Source organism: Natator depressus, chromosome 3 (genome assembly GCF_965152275.1).
Source record: "Natator depressus isolate rNatDep1 chromosome 3, rNatDep2.hap1, whole genome shotgun sequence".
NCBI lineage: Eukaryota > Metazoa > Chordata > Testudines > Cheloniidae > Natator > Natator depressus.
The window spans coordinates 37,521,625-37,549,477 of record NC_134236.1 but is presented as its reverse complement, the minus strand read 5'-3'; the positions used below and the strand labels follow the sequence as shown (position 1 = coordinate 37,549,477).

General features: G+C 42.8%; 2 protein-coding genes across 6 annotated transcripts in view; one reads left to right on the top strand and one right to left on the bottom strand.

The window, feature by feature from the left end:
• Positions 1–14,117, bottom strand: part of EIPR1 (EARP complex and GARP complex interacting protein 1) — a 151,112-nt gene extending 136,995 nt beyond the window's left edge. The window contains exons 1-2 of one of the 4 annotated variants that reach the window (XM_074947711.1): positions 14,050–14,117; positions 316–399 (exon numbers count right to left, since the gene is read on the bottom strand). In XM_074947711.1, the coding sequence (XP_074803812.1) occupies positions 316–399; positions 14,050–14,091 (126 nt within the window). In that variant the 5' untranslated portion in view covers positions 14,092–14,117. Of the gene's footprint in view, positions 1–315; positions 400–14,049 lie in introns of those variants that run through there. The other 3 variants (XM_074947710.1, XM_074947713.1, XM_074947712.1) reach the window with 3 other exon arrangements.
• Positions 14,118–14,222: 105 nt separating this feature from the next.
• The window catches only part of TRAPPC12 (trafficking protein particle complex subunit 12), an 82,598-nt gene continuing 68,967 nt past the window's right edge, over positions 14,223–27,853 (top strand). For both annotated transcript variants that reach the window (XM_074947709.1, XM_074947708.1), the window contains exons 1-3: positions 14,223–14,358; positions 17,517–18,736; positions 24,401–24,517. In XM_074947709.1, coding sequence (XP_074803810.1) covers positions 17,522–18,736; positions 24,401–24,517 — 1,332 coding nt within the window. In that variant the 5' untranslated portion in view covers positions 14,223–14,358; positions 17,517–17,521. The remainder of the gene's footprint in view (positions 14,359–17,516; positions 18,737–24,400; positions 24,518–27,853) is intronic.

The window sequence follows — 27,853 nt, the reverse complement described above, 5'->3', positions numbered from 1 at the left end:
TTAAATAACTCATTTGATTCATTTGTAATTTCTCTCAAATAAGTTATGATAAACATTTTTAATTAATTATTCACCAGTCTTAGAAAATGGGGCGACTATGAAATTATATTAACCTTTTAAAAAAAAAAAAAAAAAAAAAAGACTTCTCATTCATCTAACTAGTTATCAAAATGTGTACATTTTGTTCACATAATACATTTTTTAAAATAAAGCATCTAATGCTCAAACTTGGCAGGAAAGTGAAGTAATATACCAGTAGAAAAAGTTAAAGAATATTCCTGATACTTAACATGTATTATTCTGACAAAAGTTTACCTGATTATCATATTTGAGAGACTGTGTCCCAACCAAAAATCGAATGGCATCTGTTTCTGCTATCTGGGGTGTTAAAGCACGTGCCTAGCAAAAAAGAAAACCATTATAAAAATACAATGCAATACGTTATTGATAATTTGTGAAAATCTTGGAACATAAAAGACATCCCAGTTGATCACCTTGAGCACCAAACTTTTACACTGCATCTTTCTCCTGAACTTTATCTGTATTTAGGCTATTTAGCTAAGTTTTCTAGTGTAAGGATTGCTTCTCACATCTGTAAAGTACCTACTATACTCTCAGCGCTAAATAAATATGTCCATATTTATTTATTTTTAAAAACCACGATTCAATGTTAAGGATTTCTCCCAAATTAATTATTCTTAATGAACCCAGAATCATGGAACATGGGAAGGACGCAGAAGTGGCTGCAAAAATACTTAAGCCGGCTGCAATGACAAAGGGCATTCTTGGACAAATTATTCAAAATAAATATTTTACACCTTTAAGTAAGATCCGTGAACTCACACAAAGTCACCAATTCATTCTTTTCCCTACTATTCATAGGAGAGAGCAAGCTAGAAGGAAAGAAGTTCTTGGTCCTCCTTGCTTTTTAACATTAAGCCACTGAAGCTAAATCCTACCAGAATGACCATAATGGAAATTATCACCCCCCACTTACTCATAAAAAAGGCACAGCACTGACAGTGATAATACAGCCTTTCCCACCCTACCCTCCCATTTGCTTCCACCCTGTCCCCAAAGGACCTCCTCTCAGCGGTAGAGGATATTTCAGTCTTTGGCCAGTTTGCTAAAGAGACCAATAAGATGCTGTAATATAACGTCAGATAACTTTGGAATTCACATCCCCACTTGCTCTTAAATATCCCAAATCTGTAGATACTCCAGGCAAAGCTGATATTTTTAAGCAGGCATTTTGGAAGGACTGAGGTAGCCAGTAGCTCTGCCCACCTCCACTACAACCATTCTTTTTGGCTGACATAGTTAAATGCTGGGTGATTAGGTGCAGTTTTGTTTTACTATAGCCTTATTGATTAGGAATCGATTTTTAATTGATGACTAAGGTGGCTAGAACTTTAGAGAGACACGCTTTTAGGAGTGTTATTATTTTATTTATTTCATTTTAACCACAAGTTAATTACAGAATAGTATTTTGAAAAAACCCACTTAGATCTTCATTGAATAAAACAAGCAGTCCAACCATCTGTTTAGGGGGTTATGATCAGATTGGACCTCGAGTTCAGAATTCATTCTGGAACACCACTGGACAGATAAACATTTCAGATGCTAGACTGAATACTGATTTTAATGAAAAACTACATTTTCTACTTTAGATTTAAACCTGACATGGGTAACAAGTGAAATGAGTTTACAGGTCAAAAACTAGTACACAGTGAGCAGATCATAAAGTGAGTAGAAATTTTGATTCAACTGACAGTTTATTCTCAGGACATGCTAAAATCTGAAATAATAGAAAAGAATCCCTATGGATTTACAATGGCAGATCTATGCAATGAAACTTACATCGCATCTATCTGCATTGTGTCTACACAGAGCCAGTGTTGCTAGTCTGTAGCGTTCAGTGACAGCAAGAAAATTCACCAAAAAGCTTTTAATTTTTATAAAAATTTACATTGTGGATTTCCCCCCAGCCATGGTGAGAACTTCTTTTCATTCCAAATCCCCTGCCAAGGTCTTTTCACGAAAGCACCACTAGAAACAACCCAGTCATTACAAACCTTCTTCAATCAAATAGACTTCAGTTGTTTAACAAGTGGAGTAGAACAAAAACAACAACAACAAAAGATCTCCTGGGTCTTTCATGGAATAAAGAAATACTGGTAAGAACTTTGTTCCCTCCTCTTTAAAGAGCCTCTTCTTAAAAGCAGTTTAGACTCAAGGTGCACTTTAAAAAAAAAGGGGGGGGGGGGAAGGGGGGAAATGTCACCATATGCTGACATTTGTCTATCAACTTTTTCTTCTTCCTCCCCCTCCAAAAAAAAATTAAAAATGGGAATTGTATTTTTCCCCACTCTGTTGAAAAATATGAAAAGTTTGGGTTAAACATCTGAAATTGTAATACATTTCAAAATAAAGAACTGACTTCCTACATGTTATCCTTATTCAAAGGATGGAAAAATGCATCTGTGTTTATCAGATTCAGATCTGTCAATAGGGGCTTACCAGTATCTGAGACAGTTTGATTCTTAATAGGGATAATGGACCTTCAGATGGCCCATGCACAAGTATGCAAATCTGTTATTTTTTATGGTGTCTACTCAGGCAAGTTGATTCAGAGAAAGTCACAATGGCAAAACAAACAGCTATTGGTGTGCAGAAATTACTGCCTACCATGCTGACCAATACTGCCTCTTGTTTAATTGTACTTCCTTGTTTGTGTATATCCGCCTGTTGTCTTCCGTCTTAGACCTAAATTGTAAGCTCCTTGGGGCAGGGACTGTCTTTTTGTTCTGTGCTTGTACAGCACCTAGCACAATGGGGTCCTGATCCATAATTAGGGCTCCTCAGTGCTATAGTAATAGAAATAAACAAACAATAATTTCAACAGGTGATAGACGTACTTCGGATGGACAGAACATGTGGTCAATGTATAGGAGAGTAGTACTTCAAGCTTTGGCAACTGGTTGTTTAAGCTCTCCTCCCCTACCTTAATGATAAGCGTTGGTATTGAGTCACTGTGCACTGCTGCTGTCCTCCTCCATTTGAAGCATGCACAGCCTAATTCACCAGAAAGCTTGAGATACAGAAAACCTCAGCCCCATAATCATATCCACAATTGAATAGGTATAGGTATACCCTAGTTAATACTGAAATACAATGGTTATACTGAAAAGCATATGAACCACAGAGACGTAATCTAGTCAAGTGAATAAAATGAATTGGCATTTTCATTTACTGCATCCTAAAGCAGTTTATAGAGCCATGAATTACATAGCTAGAGAGGAATAACCATATGCATGCAAAAAAAGGGTCTATAATGCATCATCTGTTTCCAAGGTAGTAAAACTATCATACTTTTAGTAGCAGCAGTATGAGTTCTGAATCAATTTAAAACAAACCTTCCACCCCTCCACTACAGCAAAAAAGGAGACAAAATATTACTTCAAGAAAACAGTCATGGGATAAGAGGGAAAGTCTGCTCATGGATCAGTAACTGGTTAAAAGATAGGAAACAAAGGGAAGGAATAAAAGGTCAGTTTTCACAGTTGAGAGAGGTAAATAACAAGGTTCCCCAAGGATCTGTACTGGGACCAGTGCTGTCCAACATAATCATAAATGATGTGGGAAAAGGGATAAACATTGAGGTGTCAAAGTTTGCAGACCATACAAAATTACTGAAGACAGTTAGATCCAAAGATGACTGTGAAGAATTACAAAGGGATCTCACAAAACTAGATGACTGGACAACAAAATGGCAGATGAAATTCAATGTTGATAAATGCAAAGTAATGCACACTGGAAAACGTAATCCCAACTACACAGACAAAATGATGGGGTCTAAATTAACTGTTACCACTCAAGAACAAGATCTTGGAGTCATTGTGGATAGTTGTCTGAAAACATCCAGTCTGTGACTGTGAACAGCTCTGAGTTACCGAGTGTTTTTTCTCTGATGGAACTGACACTATTTGTCATGAAACTGTCATCTGACATTCTTCTCATCTGGGGCCTTTGACACATTCAGCGGATGTCAAACAGCTTGGTTTGGCATGCAAGTGGTCAGCTTAGGGCTAGTGGTTGCTGAACTGTGCAGACTAATCAAATTCCAGCATTTCCAGTTTGAGTGAGTGATATCTAGATTCTGAGTCATCTCGTCCCATCATGCCCATCTAGTAGCACCCAGTAACTCAATTAGATGGGTCAGTTACATTTGGATCACCAGAGGATTCATATTAAACGGAGAAGTTGAGCATATTTAGCATCAAGGCACAGTGTGTAGACTAGATTATGGCCATGCTTCATGGATGCGTAGGCAGCTTTGAAGATGGCTTCTCAGAAATGACTGAAAGCTACATCGACTGGGATGATGCATGATGGTATAGAGACAAGACCTTATTCTAAAGCATCTGTGTACTTCTTCCAGTCTGCGTTTCTGAAATTCCATCTTGGTTTGTTAAAGATTCTAATGATTGGGAGCTGTAGGCCAATGAGAATAATAGAAGGTCTGTGTTGGTTGTGTGGGAATCTTCCAAGACCAAACATAATGCAGTTTGGGAGTGACCATCCACAGATAACACCCAGCACAAATCAGGAGAGTATTCACAAGATCATCTGGCTGAGCAGAAAGTGCCTCTCTGCTTTGCATCATGGAGGAGGGCAAGATCATTGTTAGATGCCCACTCCACCAGTTGGTCCCCATTAGCATCTGATGCCCCAAGTATCCCCAGTCAGGATGGTGACTGTTGAAGTCACCAACATGGACTGCTGCGTGAGATAGTCTTGACAGAACTTTCTGGTCCCAATTAAAATACGGTGGCTTGTCAACATTTGTGATCTGGAAATTTTCCACCTGAGTCACAGAAACTAGTAGATGTAAGCTCAGTGGCATCTGAGATGTTTGAACAGATCAGCAATGGATCAGCATCTGACCTCTGTGGCAATGGATCAACATTCTTATTGCTCTCCCTGTGAATACTCAGTTCATACTTGGGAAACTGATGACCTAACCAGCAGACCACACTGAAAGTCCTTTCTAAGGCTGAATATTGATCACTTGCCAGATGACATTCTTGATGAACTTTCTTCCTCCAACGTTTGAGCCATCGGGCTAGCCCTGAGTACTGCAACTCAACATTGCAGGATTGTCAGTAGCCAAATGCAGCAGCAGCAGCGATTTATCCTGTTGTCACAACAATGACATCATCTGCCTGCACAAGATGCACACTTCCACTGCAGAAACTGGGACTAGACAGCTGGGGATGGATCACTTGATAACTGCCCTATTTTGTTCATTCCCTCTCAAGCATCTGGCATCAGCCACTATAAGAAGATAGGATACTGGGATAGATGGACCATTTGTCTGATCCAGCATGACCATTCTTAGTTCTTATCACATTGGTGACTCATATTCAATTTGTGATTCACTTTTAAGCCTTATCCTTTTCAACACTACTGCTGCTTAGGCAGTTTTCCCCCATTTTGTAGTTGTATGTTTGATTTTTGCTTCCGAGATGTAGCACTTTGCACTTGTCTTTATTAAATTTCATGTTGTTGATTTCAGAGTAATTTTCCAATTCGTCAAGGTCACTCTGAAATCTAATCCTGCCCTCCAAAGTGCTTGCAACCCCTCCCAGCTTGGTGTCATCTGCAGATTTTAGAAGCATACTGTCTGTTCCATTATCCAAGTGATTAATGAAAATATTGAACAGTACTGTACCTAGGACAAATCTCTGCAGGATCCCACTAGATATATCCCCAGGTCTGACAGCAAACCATTGATGATTATTCTGTCAACCAATTTTGCACTCTCCTTATGGAAATTTCATCAAGATCACATTTCCCCAATTTGTAGAGCTGTGTCAAAAGCATTACTAAAAATCAAGATATACCGCATCTACAATCTCTGTCTATTCTCTAGGACAGTAACTGTGTGAAAGAAGAAAATTTGGTTGACTTGGCATGATTTGTTCCTGACAAATACGTTGGCTATGATTATTATTACCCTATTATCCTCTAGTTGCTTACAAATGATTATTTAATAATTTGTTCCAGTATCTTTCCAGGTATTGAAGTTAGGCCGTCTGGTCTATAATTCCCCAGCTCCTCTTTGTTCCCATTTTTAAAAATAGGTGCTATGTTTTTCCTTCTCCAGTCCTCTGAGACCTCATCCATCGTCCATCAGCTTGCAAAGATAATCACTGACATTTCTGACATTGCTTCAGCTAGGTCCTTCAGTACCCTAGGATGAATTTCATCAGGCTCTGACTACCTGAATACATCTAACTTATCTACATGTACTCTAACTTGTTCTTTCCCTATTTTGGCTTGTATTCTTTCCTCCTTGTTGTCAATATTAATTGTGTTAAACATCTGGTCACCATCAACTTTTTTAGCGAAGACTGAAGGAAAATAGGCATTAAACACCTCTGCCTTCTTGATGTCACCTATTATTACCTCTCCTTCCCTGCTACATACTGGACCTATACTTTCCTTTGTCTTTCTCTTGCGCCTAAGGTATTTACAAAACGTCTTCTTACTGCCTTTTATGCCCCTTTCTAGGTTTAACTTATTTTGTGCCTTAGCCTTTCTGATTTTGTTCCTACACGCTTGTGCTATTCTTTTGTACTCATCCTTAGCAATATGACCATGCAGTGTTCCCTCTAATTTTCCCACACATGCACGGAATGAATTTTGTTGTGTGTCACACATCACCTCCAAATTGGTGCACGTAAGAAAATGTATGTGTTGGGGGTGAGGCTGAGGGGTTCAGAGTGTGGGAAGGGGCTCAGGGCCGGGGCAGAGGGTTGGGATGCAGGAGTGTGAGGGCTACTGCTGGGGCTGCGGGTTCTGGGGTGGGGTCAGGGATGAAGGGTTTGGGGTGCAGGCTGCCCCAGGGCTATGGTAGACAGAAAGAGAGAGAGAGAGGACTCGCCCCAGCTCTCTTTCCCCGCCGCAGCAGCTCAGGTCCTGGGATGAAGGGTTGGGGTGCGGGCTTTGCGGTGGGGCCAGGGATGAGGGGTTTGGGTGCAGGCTGCCCCGGGGCTACTATGGGGAGAGAAGACTCCCCCCAGCTCTCTCTCCACAGCAGCAGCATCTGGGGGGAGCCCTAGCCGTGGCAGGTTGGGGACCAGGCTGAGTTGGGGCCGGGGCACCTGTCCTCCAGCCGTGCCGGGCGAGGAGCACCTGTCCCCCCCGTTCGTGGCAGGTCCACCGGGGTTGGGTTCGCCAAGTGCCTGCATAGCGCTTAATAGGCTGCTGCTCGGCCACGCAGCTTACAGGGAATTTAGGACCATGCTTCCACTTTTGTTGGATTTCTTTTTGATTTTCAAGTCATTGAAGACCTCCTGATGGACCACACACCGCCATTCACTCAGCAAACAAGCAGCAGATATATAGTGATCCAAGGGGATCCATTCGCCACATGCTCCAATTTAGATGATCAACCTTCCCAGATGTAGTCCTGGACTGATGAAACCTGATCGGGTCCCTCAGGCTGGGACTCCCCAGGGATGAGCTAGAGGAAATTTATAAGAAAGAAAAGTTGCCTCAGGTGTAGCTTCACTCCAGAGACATCTTCATCTGCAAGCCTTCCATCCACCCTCAAATCTACTACTTAGGATATACTCACCTTCTGCTTCCATCTCCACACAAAACATGCAAATATCCAAGCACAGAAAACACAAAACACCATCATATTTTCTTCACAGCATCATCCAAACAACACTACTACAAACATACAAACAACAACTTCCCAATATGGGAAAACACTAGTGCAAGCTTTTTCTACTTAAACAATTTCCTCCATTTAAAAATCAAACACACAAACAAGATTAGCTAAAAATCTACACCACACACACACCCGCCCCCCCAACTATATACTTCAATCCAACATACCAAACAGCCAAAAAATATCCATTTCTATTCTAGCTGCTCTGTGTATTTGGGGATTAAAAACTGTACATTTTACATAAATATGTAACGAGGAGATGTCATATAGGTAAGATAAGAGAATGCAAGCTTTGGTTGCAGACTGCCAGGGATGGCTGAGGACTTAACTAGGGATTTCCTGGACTCTTCTTTGGTTGTGCTAGAGAAACATTCACTTGCACAGCCTTAACTGATTTTTAAATGAAGATTTTTTGTTTTGTTTCGTGTAATGAAATGCTTTTTGCATGAATTTTTTCTCTGACATTCAGCCTAAGTTTTCCACTGTCATTCTGCTACTCTTTGTTGCACCCTGTATGTCACACTAAACCGTTGTTCTCCTTTATTTGCATGTGTATCTTTCAAATTTGGGGAGCCTTATATCCCTAATTGTATTTTTGGTATTACAGCAGTACATAGAGGCCCCAGTTGAGATCAGGACCACGTTGTGCTAGACTCTGTACAATCACATAGTCCCTTCCCATCCCAGAAGAGCTTACAATAAAAATAGACAAGCCAGAAAAAGGATGGGAGGGGAAAACTGAAGCAGAGAGGGTTGAAGTGACTTCCTCCAGCTTACAAAGCCAGTCAGCAGGAAAACTGTGAATAAAACTTGTTTCTCTCCTGAGTCCCAGTACACTGGACTACACTCTCCACTTCTGACATCATTTGTCTCTGATGCCCCTGGGTACATTTATAGACATTTCTATGGCACTCATCACTGTAGTCCAGCAAATACACACTTACAAATTATATTACAATATGGCAACTTCTTTCTGCTACAGAGATGCTCAAAAACTAATACAAGCATTCTTGATTTGGTCTTACTATTTCTGTATGGAGAAGAGCTAGTGTCTCTAGTTCAAGATACGACCCTACACAAGCAGTCAAAAAATCACTGGACATTTTTGCCACTCTCCTGCATTAAAAGCTAATTTAAATCCAACTGCTACTATTGACCCTTAATATTTTCATCATTGTTTAATTTCTGCAATGTTAACACTAAGTCCATGCTTCTATCTGTAAGCTAAGTTTCAGCAAGTTTTGTTTTGCAACAATACTAATTTTCAACTTTTAAGCTTACAAAGCAAAACAGTCGCCCAATGTATGTCTTTTAAGACTTGAAACATATGACCTTTCCAGATAAAACTTTATTGAAGTCACTCTCCGCAACACAAGAAGGGAACCTCTCAAGGTACAGAAGTGGAGAAAGAGGAGAAGCCTAGACAAGAGTTAATTCAGGATTACTGCACATTTTAATTATCACTTGAAAAAGTTCCATCTTAGGTTTTTATACCCATCATGGTAGGATCTGAGCCGAAAAAGTTCAGTTATGGTTTTGTACTGAAAGCAAAACAAATTCTTAATTCACAACTATTCTAAATCCAAGGTGGGCAGAGAGAGGGAAGAGATAAGAGGAGCATTTAAATAGTAGATTAAAATCTAATCTGTGGGCCAATAGTGTTTGTTGTGGTTGTTGTTGTTTTTAAATGCTGTTCTAACCAATAAAGTACATGGATTTTAAAGTGCCATATTTTGAGGAAGATGGTCTGAAAATACATTTAGAAAAATTATTTTAAGCATTTTTTCCATTTTATCTATTCTCTCAAATACTCCAACCTATAGATTTACTTTTAGTATTTTGCTAGTGGTACAAGTTTAGGGACTGATACAGTTATACCTAGAATATCATTGTAAAATAACCTTTCAGGGCAAGATTTTGTAGTTAATGAGACTTCTGGGATAACTCATTGTTTAATCTATCTGAATTAGAAGATTATACATCAGTAGTTCAATTTCAACCCAAGTAGATAGCACTGAAAAGTCAATGATATGTGATAGAGTTTGGCAGCATGCATAAAGAAAGTTTGTAGTCTCTGGCTACCACTCAAATACCACTACACCACAGATGATACCCTTCTCAGCAGAAAGGCCAAGACAAAGGCGAGTATGATGCTGAGGCACACTGACAGGGCAACATAGGGAAATTTGTCCTGGTGCTGCACCTGTTTTGCAGATAAAAGATAATTTCAGACTCCAGGTCAGTCAAGAGGACATCTTTCACTAGCACTAAAATCAGTCAACAACTTTAAAGAAAAAGTCTTTCTAACCCTTTGGGAATTCTGGATCATCACTCAAACAGCCAAACATTCATGGGACAGCCAGTCTGGAAAATGTCATCATTCTAAAAGCAAAACTAGTTCATAACTGATTCTGTGTAATGAGGTGCCCTATTTCTCAGTTCTTCTCTCTTTACAGCCTTCTAGCTCTAAGCAAGCCTGTTGAAACAAGTGGAAAATATGACTGGCACAGTTCTCTTAGAACATGCAGTGCTAAATTTAAACTGTTAGATACTAAAAACTAACTTAACTTAGCTTTATCAGCATTATTCAGTTCTATATTTGCCTGGGATCTGACTGTGGGAAGAGAAGAGCCACCGTTAATTCCAGGCATAGAAGGGAAAGGCAGCCCAAGGGATGGAGCTGTGCCCTTGACAAAAGAGGACCTAAGTAACAGCTGGGCTCTCTTGACGTACTGTTACAACAAGACCTCAGCTGGAGCTGGGTCCAAGGAGGTGGACCTTCAGCAGACTGAGGGAAGAGCTTGCCTATATATGATAGAAAAATCCTGGTCAGGGGAGTAAGAGTGGTTGACAAGAGCAAACACCAAAGGTTTGGAGGATAAGAAAGGAGTCATCCTGTGGTGACACATACGTTGGCAATCCAAGGAACTGCAGGAGGCAGCTTGTTTGTGGGCCAGCAAAATGGCAGTACATCCACTTAACAGCAGGAAGTGATCTGCCTTGGAGAACCCAGCAAACAGCAGTAGCCAAAGCCTAATCAGACAGTTAGCAATTAGCCCTACAGGAAAGGCAAGACAGACCAAAGTCGACATTCATTTGGCTAAGGAACATACTGTATCAGGAGGGCACAAGTGCAGGAACTCTACTTACGTTTCCTGGGCAGCAAGGGACTGAGGCTTAGAACTGCCATTCATGAACAAATAGAAATGTTTGTGGCTTAGAACCAAGGCCCTGTGTACCATGAGATTATGTGGCTGCATAATTCTCTGTTTTGTAAGGCTGCCACTTAAGGGGATGTCAGGGGCTTGGCAGCTGGGGAGTCTGGAAGTAACTGAAGGAGCCAAACAAAATACAGGCAACAGAAAGAAGCACTTGCTCCAGCAGAATTTAAGAGCTCTCCTGGAGAGGTATTTCCCCCCAGTGCTCCAGGAGAGGTTACGTCAAAAGCTCTACCAAAGTGGAGCTGGGGATGGCTCCTTTCCTATGTGCCTTAGGAGAGCTATAAGAGGGAATGAGTCTATCCTGTGTAGTTCATATTTATTTATAGGCATTTCTATGGCACTCATTAATTTAATACCTAAGCACTTTACAAACTTGAATTTATTCATATGAAAAACAGAAATATTAGCCTCATTTTACAGATAGGAAACCTGAGGCACAGAGGAGTTTGCTTAAGTGGCTTGCTTAAGGTAACTCTATGGAGGCCAGAAATACCTAGGAATAACACTGTAGTCTGTGAGCTCCTTTGTGCCTCAACCACAAAACTATCCACCCTTCCTCCCCATTCCAAAACTGCTCCAGAGCAGAGCTCTGCCACATAGACACTTCCTCCTGCTCACCATTAACTTTTACAAATCCCCCGTTAGAGCTACAGTCTCAGAAGGTCCATTGCCTTCTATGCTCCCAACCAGGCCTAATTCCAGTAAAACCTAATTCCTATCATCTGCTGCATATTTCCCAAACAATAAGTGGAACTGCTCAGTGCAGACTTGTGAACAATGGTTAGGATGAGATCTAAACAATTTGCTACACAATTTAAATCTACTATATCAGATAGTACTTTGCTTAGAACACAATATACATTCTGTGATCCAAAATAAGAGCCTATGGGCTAGAGGTATTTAGGCATCTAATGCCCTTTAAAATCTGGAATGATCAACCCTGGAGAAATAGGAGGACACATAGCCTCTGTGATCCAATCACATAATGGTTATGATAGTCAGACTTGAGCTGATTTAACATCCAATAGTGTACACACAGAAACACAACTTGCAAAAACAGCCCCATGCTCTATTGATAATAAAAGCAAATACAACTGAATGGAAGGTGGCCAGATGGGGCAACAGGGCTGATACAGAGAATTGTCACCAATAAGCATCACTAAGCAAATTCACTTGCCGTTTCTTCGACCATTTCAGTTCTGGGACCTGCAAAAAACTATCCTGGTGTGACATGAAAACACAATGGTATAACAAACAATTTTTCTTTGTGGGACAAATTCATAAAGGGGGCAACTATAGCACCAGCAGCAAATATCTAATGATTTAGGGTAATTTGATGAATGGTAATGTATTACAAGATGTATTTCAGTCTTCTTCATGAGCCATACAGGCTGCCTGCCCTGCAACAACGAGCCAGGAGTCTCCCCACTCTGCAGGAGAGAGAAGCAACCAAGAGCATATACCTTCAGAAATTTTTGGCATTTCTCTTCCCCTGCCCAGACCGAGGCCAAGTGTTCTCCATGAGTGCACTTTAAGGAGGCCACTCAGGATGAGCCAGGGCTGCGAAGGAGGTTGACTGGGGTGAAACTGGAACTTACAAATTCTATTCTTTTGACTATTTGTCCATAGCTCTATAGCAGTTAATCTATCCTGTCTATTAGATTGTAAGCTCTTCAGCACAGGGACTACTCTATACTACGTCTGTACACGGTCTTGCACAATGCCCCCCACCCCCATCTCCCTCCCCATTCTAGCTAGGGCACTCAAGCACTAAAGAATACAAATAAATAAAACTAACAAGAGATACAGAACACTGGTTATTGAATAAAAGAGGCCACAGTGCTTTGTACGTATCTGACATATCTTCCTACTGTTCGCCTATCCTCCCAAATATGGCACAACTAAAGTCATGCTGCACAAGCAGTTCCCTCCTCCCTGAACTACTAGCTCAGAGGTGGGCAAACTACGGCCTGCAGGCTGCATCCAGCCAGCAGGACCCTCCTGCCCAGCCCCTGAGCTCCTGGCTAGGGAGACTAGGCCCCCAGGCCTTCCCCCGCTTTCTGTCCTCCCTCACAGCAAGCACCTGCTGCTCTGAGCTGCATGGTAACTGGGCAGGGGGGTTGGATAAGGAGCATGGGGTCCCAGGGGGCGGGGGCAGGCAGTCAGGGGGCAGTTGGATGGGGCGGAGGTTCTGGGGGGAGGCGGAGGGTGGTCAGGGGATGGGGAACAGGGGGTTTGGATGGGGGGGTCCCATGGGGGGGTGGTTAGGGGCAGTGGGTCCCAGGAGGGTCAGTCAGGGGACAAGATGCAGGAGGGGTTGGATTGGTCGGCAGTTGGGGGGAGGGGGGCAGTCAGTGGGCAGGAAGTGGAAGGAGGCAGATGGGGGTAAGGAGGCCAGGCTGTTTGCGGAGGTACAGCCTTCCCGGCCCTCCACAGTTTCGCACCCTGATGTGGCCCTCGGGCCAAAAAGTTTGCCCACCCCATACTAATTCCTCTTGCCCCCAGGCTGTTAGGCACCTTAACAAGTGGCTGTTATGTTACATGTGAAAGCAGGCAAGGGTCAGAATTAAGGCTGTCGCATAAACACATTTCGGGGCTCAGGAAGAACCCCTGATCATCAGCTGTGTCAGAGGGAGGCTGTAGAGAGTCTGATCACCTTGCCTAGTATCAGCTGCCCCCAGCGCCTGCTGCTCTGCAAGGGGTTGTCCCCTTCCACTGCCCACCACGCTGCCCCCTGAAAAGCCCGGTCACGCACCCCAAGCAGGCAATGGCCACCCCCCCCCGGCCAGCAACAGCCCCCCTCCAACACCACCCTCCCCTGGCGAGCAACAGCCCCCCTCCAACACCGCCCCCCCGTCCAGCAACAGCCCCCCTCCAACACCGCCCCCCCGGCCAGCAACAGCCCCCCTCCAACACCGCCCTCCCCTGGCGAGCAACGGCACCCGCAGGCTCCCCTCCAATACCACCACCTCCGGCGATCAACAGCCACCTCCACGTGCTCCCTTCCAACACCGCCCCCCGGCGGGTAGTAGCCCCCCCCCAAACCTCTCTCTCCTAGGGTCTCCTCTCCCCCCTCACGCGCACCTGGAACTCCAGCCCATAGATCACTGGCGCGTCATCCTCCATAGCCTCCCCACGGCTGCGCCCGCACGGCCCCCCCCCAACAGCCGCACAGCCCTTTCCCCGAGCTTGAGTCGGCCCCCCTCTTTCACGCGTTACTCGCTAGCCCAGCGGGCTTTCTGAGCCACTGCGGCATCCGTTGCTCTCCCCTTCCGGGTGATGTGAAGAAAACGCAGGCGCCGTAGAGACCGGTCCCCGGTTGAAGGCGCAGGCGCAGTCGCTGCTGGACCCGTCGGGCGGCGGTGGTGCAAGGCTGCTGCGGGCGCTAAGCAGGTGAGGGTCAGGGCTGTAGGTAGCAGGGAGCGGGAGGCCGGGCCTGGCGGAACGGAGGGGCGGGGCAGCCTGGCGTGGGGCAGGCAGCGAGCGGGTTCCCTAGCTTGGAGCTGGCCGGGCGGGGGTGCGCCGGGGTCCCGGTTTGGGGTGAGGCGGCAGCAGAGGTGCCTCCCCGAGGGGCTGTCACTTGTGCCGCGACCTGCCGTGGATGTGCAGGGGCTGGCTGCCACACGCAGAGCAAAATCTTTCCCCCCGCGGGGGGTCGTGGGACCTGCCTGAAAGTGAACCCCAGTGAGAGGCCCTTAACCCCCCCCCCAGTGGTTGGGACCCCCCCCTTCCCTTCCTCTGTTAGACAGTGGCCACGTTCTTCCGCTGCCCCCAGCACCGTGCTACCCGGGAGCAGTAACCAGACTGTGTGCTGTCGCCCTGCTTCAGCCCCGCTGCCTGCGGATCTTCAGCCCTATCTGCGGTACCTACCAGGGCGTTTCACACCCACTCGCTCTACCCACCCGATTAAATGGGAGGTAGTGGGTACTGACTGGCCAGGCCAAAGGTTTAGCCTGGTGAATTAGCACAGATGCCTATGAAGATTCAGAAACGTGGAATTCTATGGCAAAGCTGTGAGCATACATCGGGGTAGGCAAATTTTTTGGCCCGAGGGCCACATCAGGGTGCAAAACTGTGTGGAAGGCCGGGCACTCACCCCACAGTGCCTGCAGCTCCTGGACTGTGGCAGGGCTTGGCTCTCTGTTCTGGGCTTTGCAATCTCCAAGTTGCAGCGCAGCTCAGGTTTGGCCCTGCCCCCTTCACTGGACCAAATTTGAGTGAGCGGAGTTGTGACCTGGCTCATGGGGTTGCAGTGCCACTCTAAACTTTGGCCTACCCAGATGCTTGTCATCCTGATGGCTGGGCTAAACCTGAGTGGCACTGGGACTGCAGAGGTTGGAGTGCCTGGACCAGGGAGGTGAGCCCCGCCAGCCCCATGGGACAGGAGCTGCTATGTGACCCTTTGAAATATTCAGGCAACCCAGTTTTGGGTCCCGACCCACAAGTTGAGTAATCCAGTTAGAGATGACAAAGGAAGAGAATGAGCTTCTTACAGAGCAGGCTAAAAGTATTTTCAATGAGTATAACTGGTAGAAACTTTTCATTGCAATTTTAGAATAGCTTTGGCCCATCCTGCAATGAGACCTTTTCCTGTGCCTGTGCAAAGCACTGTTGTTTTCAGTGGGATTCTGCATGGATTCAGTACCAGGCTAGCTGCAGTTTTATATATAAAAAGAGAAGCCTTCACTTCATCAAAATAAAAAAAAAAATGTAATCATTACTTAGTCTGAGATGAGAAGCAAATTAGAAGCCTCCAAGTTTAAAGAAATAAATTCATCTCCCAGAAAAATTTGCTTCTTTCTCCAAACCTGCATAGGTTTTAAAATATGGGAAAATACAGCTTTTTTGTTTGTTTAAGTTTTTCACAATCAAAGGGTAATAGGTGTAATAGGTAATAGGTAAAATAGAGTGTATTTACTGAATTTTGCCAGAAGCAGTGATGGAGAACCCCATTTGGGGGTATCCAAAGTTTAGATGTTAAAAAGAGAGGTTTAAAAATGCTAGTTAGATTTAATGACAAGTTTCAGAATAGCAGCCGTGTTAGTCTGTATCCGCAAAAAGAACAGAGGGAGTACTTGTGGCACGTTAGAGACTAACAAATTTATTAGAGCATAAGCTTTCGTGGGCTACAGCCCAGTTCATCGGATGCACAGAATGAAACATATAGTAAGAAGATATATAGATACAGAGAAGGTGGAAGTTGCCATACAAACTGTAAGAGGCTAATTAATTAAGATGAGCTGTTATCAGCAAGAGAAAAAAAACTTTTGAAATTTGAGAGGCAAACTCCTAGACTTGAACAAAAATTTCAGAAATCTTAAGATGCGTAATCCTCTCTTTCTGTGGGCCCAGCACTATTTTTAGTGGAATCAGTAGCAAAATGCCCACTGTCTTCAGTGGGAGCAGGATCAGGTGCTTATTGGTTTTCTCCTTTCCTCTATACCCAAACACGTTTATTATTTATTATCATTAATATTTATATTCCAGTAATGCCTAAAGGCCTCAACTCAAGCAATTGTAGTAGGCACTGTACAATCGTAGTTAATTTAATTCCCTTCTTTAAAAAGCTTATAGTGTAAAAGGAAAGAGATATAACAGGTGACTGACAGAAGCACAAAGCAGAGCGATAACAAAAATAGTGGTTGCGTGAACGATTTTTAGCCAATCAGTAGGAGTAATCACAATTCATCATCTGAATGCCACCTACCTAAATCACTATTGAAAGAGTGACCAAGAAAAAGGAAAGTGTGAGCTATTAGTTTGTCAGGCAAGCAACCCCCCCAACTAGATCTTCCTGTCTCCGTTTTCCCTTTGGAAAGAATATTAACATTTTGTAGTTTAGATAAAACATTATGAGGTGCATAGATGAATGAGAACGTGTATCAGGAGAGGTGGTGATGTTGAGAGAAGTTTTCTGAACAATCCAAAGGAAGTAAACCTAGAGGGCAATGAAGTCTAATACCCATAGGATACGAAGATGTTTTTGGTCAAATAGGGAAGAGGGACTCTTGCCAAGGGAGAGAGTAAGCCTACATTTTTGGCCTGCTTTAGATGTACTATTTGATTCTTGCAGTATCAAAACCAAGGAGGATCAGAATAAGTAATTTTTAGCAGAAAGATATTTTTGTAAGAAAAAGACAATCTGGTCCATTTTAGTGTTGATTTTTGGAGCTGTCTTTCAGCTAAGTATTTTGTAATATTATTTGTTTAACTGGAAGGAAATATCAGCATAATGCTAAATATCTTTCTGGGGAGGCTGGAGTGGTTGAATGGGAGCGTGTGCACGCACACTCACACACCATTGCCTTCCTGAAATTTATAATGTTTTGAGACTCACAAGTTCATAGTGGCAAAAGGTAAATTTAAAACATTTTTGTGCCAAGTACGGAATAGCTGGCCAACAATGAAGTGACAAAAATAAATATTCTAATAATCAAATGACTACATAAAAAGTCCTTCTGTGCCTTTTTAATAAATACTCTTGAGTTTCAGAACAATGATTTAAATTGATCAATAAAATTAACTTCCGGAATATCTTTCTCTTTCTTTAGTCACAATGGAAAATAATCAATGTAACGATGAGGATGCTAAGAAGAGCGTTTCAGATGAGGAGGCAAGTGGAAATGTAGTTCAGCAGAGGGCTCAGGAAGAACTTCTCTTTCATGAGGAAACCATTGATCTTGGTGGAGATGAATCTGAGTCTGAAGGGAATGAGACCATCTCAGAGGATTCCAATAACTTCATAGATAAACTTAATGAACACATGATGGAGAGTGTCATTATTTCTGATTCTCCAAACAATAGTGAAGATGACACCGGTGAACTTGGTTGCCTGCAGGAGATTGTGGAACAAATGGAAGTCAAGGACATTTGTACACCAGAAGAAGAATTGAATAAGGAAGAAGCCCTAGGTAATGACAGTGAAACTGAACATGAAGAAACACCTAAAGATATTTCTGATATTGGAACAGATGATCAGGCATCTTTAAAGGAAGAGTTGATTCAAGAAGCAGTGAAAGATGAACCGAAAGTGGGAAATGAAGCTCTAGGTGACTCAACACCAAGTAATATTGATGAAAGTAAATCTGAGGAGCCAATATCATCACCCCTTGCCAGCAAATCATCTCCTGAAGCTGAGCCCATCCCTGTATGCACCATTTTTAGTCAAGCAAACAATGTTAATGCTCAACCACAGTTGTTCATACATGATGGCTTTGAGCCTCAAATGGTGAAGTCTCCTAGTTTTAGTAGTGTACATGAGATTCCGGTGAAGTCTCATCCACAGGTGGTTCAACCAAGTCCTAGCCTAAGCACATTTTTTGGTGACCCTGTTAACACTAATAATCTAGCTGCTGAGTTTTTTGATTCATTTACTACATCTACTTTTATTTCTGTCAGTAACCCTAATGCAGGTTCTTCAGTCCCAGAACAAATGTCATCTGTCAGTACAGTTGGAGACAATTCCAATGACTCTGCTGACCCTAATTACTCTGTAGGAAATGAGAGATCTGAAGCAGGTGGTCCCCCTGCATCTTTAGAAATGTCACAATCTCCTAAACCGTTTTCACAGATCCAAGCTGTTTTTGCTGGAAGTGATGACCCATTTGCCACAGCCTTGAATATGAGTGAATTAGATAGAAGAAATGATGCCTGGCTTCCCAGCGAGGAAACTAGAAAGGTTTTAATTTCAGTAGCCACTCAGCAATATAGTACTCTGTTTATAGACAAAGAGAATCTCACCATGCCTGGATTAAAGTTTGACAACATCCAGGTAAGAATCTATAGCTATATCCTACTTTTTGTTCGTATGTTAGGGCAATGAAATGGGATGACACATCAGTGGTCTGTTCTTTTTATTACCTTGTTTTACAGCCTGTGTTCATCTTGTGTGTACTATTGCAATCCTTATTAGAGCATTGAAGATGACTGACTGAGCAGTCATTCATGAAAGGACTCAAAAAACTGACTCGCGTGTAATGATCCGAAAGCTTTGTTACTTATTTGTAGAGACTGATGCAATCGATTTATATAGAATCTAGGTTTTCATTTAAAAAGTCATTTCTAGCTTTTGCAAAGATAACATTCCAAACCTGAACGGGATATAGATTAAAGCAATGTGGTGTCCTATGAAGTTTGCAGACGGGTAACTCCAGCACTTTTGCTTGTAGTATTCAGTGCTATAGCAGAGTGACGAAAGTCTTGTCATTTTTCATAGCTGATGTTCAGAATGCTACTGGTAGCACTGACATTGTCAAGAATCAGGTCATTTGCATTCTGACACTGCTTAGGAAAGCTAGGAGCAGCAACAGAGGCAGGCATTGAAGCCATTTACTGGTGAGGAGGACCCAAGATGAAGGTTGGTGGAGGGATAGAGTAGTGGAGACCCATTCCCTTCTCAGCAGCCAGGCAACACTACAAAGGAGAGAAGAAACACAAAATTCCTTTCTTCTAGATTTTAGCAAGACTAGAATTTTAAGTTTATCTGACATCTGTTGTCCAGAGGCTGATGTGAAAGCAGTATGCAGAGACTGCTTCATAGTAGAGATTCTTGTATCCTCCCCTGTCCCGGCAGCTGAGACTGGCTGGGTGATTAAGCTTCTCAACAGAGTTTTGCCTCTGGACTTCACAGGTCATGTTCCTCATCCTCCTCTTTCATCTCTACACCTCTGGCTAGTAAGTTCCTCTTTCAGATGGTAGAGGTCAGGTAATACTGGGGTTTTTTTAAGCCTTATTTAGTAGTACCATAGTATAAAATTGATTATCGTTCAGTAGGTTTCAAAATACCTGTCAACAAGTATGTATGTCAAAATATAGACAACAGAAAATAGTTCCTCCAGAAGTAGAGCGTTAAAGAAACCCCCTACGACAACTTAGTTCCTGTTTCTCTGTTATGCTTTTGCTGAGCACCTCAGTCTGGGTGTGTCATGTGCTAGCTGGACATATCTCGGGGGAGGGAACCTCTGGTCTCAGATACCTGCACCACCTGCCTCACAGAGCCCAGCCATGAGGCACCACCCAGCCCAGATACTTGCTGTGACCCTGCACCCCATATTTTTCACAGTGATATTATGATATGATTATGGCATAATTCTGATGTATATTAATCCATTGCACTCGCATCCCCAAAGCCTAGCTGCAGAGCACCCTCCCCCAGCCCAGACACCCAAACCCCCTACCCCCCATCCCAGACACTCCCCAGCCCTCCCCCCTCCCCCCCCCGCACAGACATCTGCACTCCCTACCCCCAGAGCCCAGGCATTGGACAACTCCCCCAGCCCAGACACCTGCACTCCCTACCCCCCAAGAGCCTAAGGATCCAAAGAAAGAAACAGCCTGATGCTGGGACCAGGTTTGTACAAAGTTTCCTGCACGCCACCTCCTCCCTTCAGGATGTGGTGGGAACTGCAACAGCCAGCCTCCAGCTCCCTTTCTCCCCCTGGCAAGTGTCCTCTATTTTTGAACTGGGCTCTGCTGGGTCTAGCGGTCCACAGTGGTGGCCAGCAGCTCTGCAGCACCAATTCTGTGGGGAAAAATGAAATTCTACACAGAACATTAATTCTGTGCAAATTCTGCATTGCATAGCGGTGCAGAATTCCCCCGGGAGTGTATATTACAGTAGTGCCTAGAGGCCCAAGTTGAGATTGAGGGCCCTTTATGCATGACACAGTACAATCACACACACAGAGAAAGTCCCTGCCTTGAAGAACAGACAAGTCAGACAAAGGATGGGAAACAGGCACAGAGAGGTGAAGTGACTTACACAAGGTCACATAACAGACAAGTGGCAGAGCTGGGAATAGAACCCAGGTCTGGATTGACTTCGAAGCCATTGCTCTCCCATTTGATCACACTGCCTACCCCAAGCAGTATAACACTACCTGCTCTTCATTCAGTGTCTCTCTAATTTGCAAACTGTTGCTTTCTGGGGTTTTTGCTACCCTTAGTTATTTTTGGTCACTCCTGATTTGATGTCGTCTTTATGCTCCCTGCCATTGTCTTCTGTTTTGTGCCAATTTTTCTCTTACCTCATTTCTTCTTCCCCCTGCTTTCCCTATTTGCTCATTTATTGACCTCTATTTTACCAGCTGCCACTGTTTCCTCTTTCTTGCTCATTTAATGTATTTCTCCCAAATTAGCTTCCTTTCTAGCACGTTTAGATTCTCCTCACCACTGTTGTGATTTAAATTGTCTATTTTTCAGACTATAGATGGAGGCAGCAACTAATATTGATTTTTTTTTTAAGTTAAATTTGCTGGCCAGTGATGGTGATAGTAAGCTATTTTCTGCCAATGAGAATAAAACTAAGTGCACTGCAAAATAACATCTTTGTAATTGTGTTTAAATTCATAGCTGAATTGTATCTAAGTGGTGATTGTGCTTAAATTAACAGTTTTTTAAAAATCTAATAACTCCTTTTAAATTTTACCCACTGTCAGTAAAGAGATTAGAGGATCATAAGGGCTAAATGATTCTGGCCCTCTCTGAATGTAAGGGTATTGAATTGCTGAAATCTTGTGCAGGGAACATGTTTGTATGGCTCTTACCCAGCGTGACATCCAGCATTCTGCTCCTGGTGTGGAGCCACATATGCTGCTATATTCTCCTCTTCCTCCTGGGTGAGAATAGAGAGAATGTTGTTCTGTGTGGCTAGTGGAAAAGGGAGGCGGGGGAGGTACTACAAAACCTCCTCAGTCAGTAAGCTGTTAGTTTCTGTATACTGTTGTCCTCCAGAAATGCCCAGCAAAACTTACTGTAGCTCTCCTTTGGACTATTTTGTAAGGATGGAGTATGTGGAGGAAGGGTGGCCTAGTGGTTAAAGCGTGGACTGGGCCATGAGAGATCTGGATTAAATTCCTGGCTATGCCACAGACTTCCTGTGTAATTTTGGGTAAATTAATCTCTTTGCCTCAATTACCCCTCTCATCACTGCCTTTTATATATTTCTTTTCTCTCACCATGAAAGAAACAGCTCTGAGAGGTGAGAACTGCTCCATTTATATCAATGGGGGATGTCAGTGCTGATGTCCATGCTGAAGCCTGACAATTTAAATCCCCATATTCACATTTTTACTAATGATCTTTTTAGCAGGAGCATGCAGGTGGTGTAGAGGCACATATTTTGGCAGGATGCAGTGGGTCAGCTATTTGTCACCAGCGAGGATGAGGAATTCAGATCCTCCTCCCTCTCCTCAAATTTGAAGTCCCTCTGCCCAAAATGGGAAGGAAAAGAGAAGACACATTTCTTAACCTGTGAATGTTGACTGGATCATGGTATGGCGCTGTCTCCTACGCCTCAACTGAACACTGACAAATGCATAGCTGGGAACCAGTCTGGCTCACCTATGTGTTAGTATTGTTAAAATAGGTATTAGTTTTATAAAAATGTCTTTAGACTTTATGAAATGTTTGTAAGTTGCTATGTACATTAGTATCACTTATAATATCTGTATCCCATGTTATAAGGTAATATCTAAGTGTTTGCTCTGTAACTGCAAACCACCAGTCAGGAGAGAAGCATTACCAAGTGTGAAATACTAGTTTGCCACAGAAAGAGTTATCTTCTTCCCAGCAAAAGAAGGCCCATAGACACCAGACAAACCATTGTGGAACATCAGAGGACACAATACTTTGTTGATTGCTTCCTTCCACAGCCGTGAAGAGGAGATGTGCTTGTGGACTTGTCCCATCAGCTTGGACTATGGGGGAAAGGAATAAAAATCCCTAACGAGGAGAAACTGTATTTTTATGCTGCTTGGACTCTGAGGGCCAAGGATTACTAAGCATAAGCAAAAGATCCCCAGTGCTTGACCTGGGTTAGCCCTGCAGGACATATAGAGCTTGCTTATTAGAGAAGCTTCTACCACCGTTTGGCACCTAAGACTGTAACTCACTTGTATATGTTTATCTGCTTTAACCATGTTGATAACTCTTATTTCTTTTTCTTAGTTAATAAATCTTTAGTTAGTTTCTTGTAGCCTACAAGAAACTATCTTTGATGTAAGATTAAAGTGTGATTGACCTGTTCCTTTGGGACTGGGAATAATTTGAATATTGTTGTGGTTTTTAGTGTAAGGGACCATCTATCACAAAGGCAAATTTGCCTAGGTGGCAAGATAGACCAGATTACCTGAGAGGACAGTCTGTGACTCAATGGTTAGACTGTTAGAATGCCTGAGGAATTTACACTTGATGCTTGGTTGGTGAAATTTAAGTATAGCAGTCACAACCAGTTTGGGGTTTGTGCCCTGCTTCATAACAGTTTGCCCTGAGTTTGGTACTCACGCTCTTGAACCACTGCAGAGAGCTTGACACCTGGTTATCAAAAACCAGTCATATTGCATGATTACAATGGTCCCTTCTGGCTTTATAATATATGAATATATCAAATCTCAGGTTTGTATAAAAGCTACCATCACTATGGTTTTGAAGTGCCTCAGTACAAGGATCCGCAGCACATTTAAAATTTGACAGAATATAATAAGCTGAATTTAATATCAAAATAAGTAACCAGTACTTCTCTGATTGTACTACTGGACTGTGGGGGATAAAGGAGGTCAGTGATAGTGATGGGGCATTGGAAAAAGTGCTGCATAAATGTGGGTGTCTGCTGCATAATTTAGGTTAACATACCACATAGAACATGTGGCCTTGACTATGGGCAGAAGTTAGAAGAGCTCAGGGAGCCAGCCCCAGATCTGACATATCTTGGTGCTCTAAGTTGTACCATTAACATTTGCTCCACAACATTTCCTTTCTGCCCTATATCAGACATGGGAGTGGGGCCACAGGTGCCAGGACCCAACTGCAGCATACTTGTGGCAACAAGGAGGTCGTCTTCAATGGAGGAATTTTCTGCTGGGGAAGATTGACTCCTATGCTTCTCACACAGCACAATGGGGCTGTGAGCAGCAGAGTACCTGACCCTATGACAACAAGAGGAGTAATATAAGAAAAATACAAATCCCAGTGTTAGTATATATAAACTAAGCACGAAGGCATGCTGTTAAACCAGCACCCATAGCTAAACTATATCCAAAAGTATGTTACAAAACTCTCTCACTGTAGCCAAATTCATTTAATAACACACATTAAACTAGCCTCTACTCAACTAAACTGCATGTAAAATCACAGTATAAGCCAGCTTCAATATAGCTACATATAGATCTAGTGATGGGCGGATCTCAATGCACAAAGATTGGATGCCTATCTCATCCTAATTTTTGACCTTTTTATTTTGTGGAAAAGTCTCAAATATGTAAAGATTTGCATTCATTTTACAAAAACAATTCATCGTTGAAAACAAACACTTTCACTGAAAATATCTTTCCATTAGAAGTATTTTACTTGTCTTTTCTTTCAAAGTTTTTTGTTACTAGAAGAATGTAAAAATGTTTTTTTTTGGTTATAATCTGTGTTTCCTCTTTCCTTGCCACAGGGAGATGCAGTAAAAGACTTAATGCTCCGTTTCCTGGGTGAGCAAGCAGCAGTGAAAAGACAAGTTTTAAATGCCAATTCCGTAGAACAGTCTTTTGTAGGCTTGAAACAGCTAATTGTAAGTAAGAATACTTCTAATATTCATCATTTAATTTTTATTAATGATTGTGTAACATAGTACATATTAAAAAAAAGTATTCATGTATCTCTCCATGATTTGCTATAAAACTAGAACCAAAATACTGTAGCCTTTGATTAGCATTTGTGCTTTTAAAGGACAAAGTATGATAATAATCAATATTTTTAACATGGGCAAGCTAAATTTAAGATTGTTTCAGATACATAGCATAGTACACATAGTACAGTTTAATTTACTCCTGGGGGAATTCTGCACCTACAAATTCTGTGTACAATATTTTAAAATTTTGCAAAATTCTGCATATTTTGCTTGTCAAAATAACACAATATAATCACACTAGTTTCAGTTATTTTGGCAATTTATTTCAAAATACCTGTCAACAAATACAGACACAAAGATTCAGGGAAAAAAAATTGACAAATAGATTCCTTAGTAGGCATATTAATACAGAACAGAGTAATTCATTTAAACTACAATACAGAAACGTATTTCCTGCAGCCCTCAGAATCAGTGCAAAGGCTTGGAGGAGTCGGGGTAATGGAGGACCTGAGGTAGATGAAAGGAGGCTGGGAGTAAACCTGGATGGTTTTTGAGTGTGGATGGAACAGGTGTATTTTCAGGGGAAGGGATTGTCAGGGAGTTGGGGAGCCTCCCCCACGCAGACTCTGGCTGACCCCTAATCTCTCCCATTCAGTCAGGCGCATCTGCCCCCATCCCTGTGTGTTCCTGCAGTCCCTCTACCCCATGTCCCTGTGTGGCCCTGCATCCCACCTCCCATTCAGCCCCTGGCTCAATGCTGTCACCGCACTAGCTCCTGAGCCCATGCTCAGTCTGTCCCCCGCCCCCCAGCCCTTCTGAAACCCAGTCTGTGATTCTCACCACCACCTTAGCAAAAAAATATATATATATCTATAGAAGACATAAATTCTACACACGCACAGTGGCGCAGAATTCCCCCAGGAATATTAATTGAATAAAAGTATCGTGAATGGTTTCAAAGCAGAGTTTGTAGTCATTGTTTACAGATTCTTACATTTCTGCTTACCCACCATGTTTCACTAATGCTTTGTGAGTTTCTTAATCAATGAACAAACCTGGGTTCTGAAAATCTCTCACATTATTTTGTCCTGTTTTTGGGAAGAAGGGGGTGGAGAAAGGGTATTTTTCATTTTTTGAACTTCTGTTTCACTCTGAAGCATTTACATGAACATAACATACTTGAAATTCTTTGATACTAGGAACATTAGATTATAATTTCAATCTGTCAGTGAAAAGTTTATTTTATAAATTAAAAGGAAAATGACAATGTCAGGGTTCTTGATACATTTATTAGCAATCAGACAATAAAAATGAAATGAAAAGATGAGAGCAATCATCCTGAACTTCCACAGTATGAACATTCAGCAAACTATTTAAGTATCAGTGTGATGCAGCTGTGAAAAAGGCAGATGTGAGTATCAGGAAAAGCATTTCCAGTAGACTTAGAGAAGTATTAATGCCATTTTACTAGGCACTGTTAAGACCTCATTTGGAATACTGTGTACAGTTCTGGTCACCCATGTTCAGGAAAGATGTATTTAAACTGGAACAGGTGCAGAGAAGAGCTATTAGGATGATCAGGGAAACAGAGAGACTGTTTTATGAAAGGAGACTGGAAGATCTTGGCTTGTTTGGTCTAACAAAAAGAAGGCTGAGGGGATATGATTGCTGTCTATAAATACATTGGAGGGTAAATATCAGAGAGGATGAAGAGCTGTTTAAACTAAAGAACAGTGTTAGCACATGAACAAATGGATATAAACTAACCGTGAACAAATACAGGCTAGAAATTAGAAGACGGTTTCTAACCATCCAAAGGGTGACGTTCCGGAGAAGCCTCCCAGTAGGAGTCGTGGTGTCAAACAACTTAGTTTTAAGAGAGAAATGGACAAATTTAGGAGTGTGATTTATGACAGAGGTACATGTGATGGCAGGGCTCAGCAGCCCTGGGGCTCACTTGCAGTTTATATCTTAATGTTCCTAAGTGCTCATACTTCAGAGTTTCAGCCAGACACCTGCAGGGGTCAGGAAGGGATATTCTCTCCCCCCCCCCCGCCCCCCCCCAGTGTATTCTAGGTAAGGGTATTTTGATCTCCATCCTCTGAAGGAGGATGTCCACTGCTTGAAATGGGACCTCTCTCAGTGGCTTGGCTGGCTGGTTCTTCAGCACATGCTTATGGGTCTAACTGATTCCCATTCCCAGGTACAGCGGCAGCTCTTACAGAGGCTGGTGAGTTCCAATGAGGGAACTGGAAGTTGGGTGGTAGGCCAGGACTACCTAAAATAACTCTGTGGGATGACCCTGATGTCTTTTTGCCAACCTTTAAACAGGTAGCTGTTAATGCCAGATGGGACAAGGGTGCATGGGCACTGCAGCTAGCCCCTTACCTGACCAATGAGGTTCAGGTGGCTTATATGGCCCTAAGCAAACACCAGACTAAAAACTATGTATGATGGGTTGCCCCCCTTTAAGGTGCCACCTGATGTACTGGGATACCACTGAGCCTGCCTGTTCTTCCAGCCTGGGCCCCCTTACACTGTCTTGCTGAGCCAGGCTCTTAAGCCTCCTCTAGTGCACATACAGGCAGGGCCACGCCCAGCTGCAGAAAGACACAGACACTGAGATCAGCTTTGGGAAGACTCAGTTTAAGGTACTTGCCGCCAAATTCAGGTACCCACCTCCCTTGGAGTTCAGACCCAAAGGTATATTGTCTTGTGCTGTATAGAAAAATCTGCACAGCACAAGCTCATAAAAATTCGCCCTCTCCGTCAATGTGAAGAGAGATATGCACAGCTTCTTGCGCCTCCCGCCCCCTCCTTATATGACTTGCACAAACTGGGTTATGTTATAAGCAAACAAGAAATAAGTTTATTAACTACAAAAGACAGATGTTAAGTGATTCTAAGGGATAGCAAACAGAACAAAGCAGATTACTAAACAAATAAAACAAAATACACAACCAGCTTAATTCACTAAAGAAACTGGTTACAAAATGTAATTTCTCACTCTAAATGTTGAATTAGGTGGGATGTAGAGTTTCTATAGCTTAAAGTTCCAGTTATCTCGTCTTACAGACTGGACCCCTGTCTCAGTCTGGACTCACCCCTTAGGTACTTTCAGCGGTCTTTCTTCTTGGGTAGGCAATGGAGGAGAGTCTAGATTAACCTCCTCCCCAGCCTTAAAAAGGATTTACCTAAGGCAGGAAACCTTTGTTTGATCCCCATCCCCCTACAGAGCAACAGTACCAGCAGTGTCCAAGGTGATATTTTGTATCA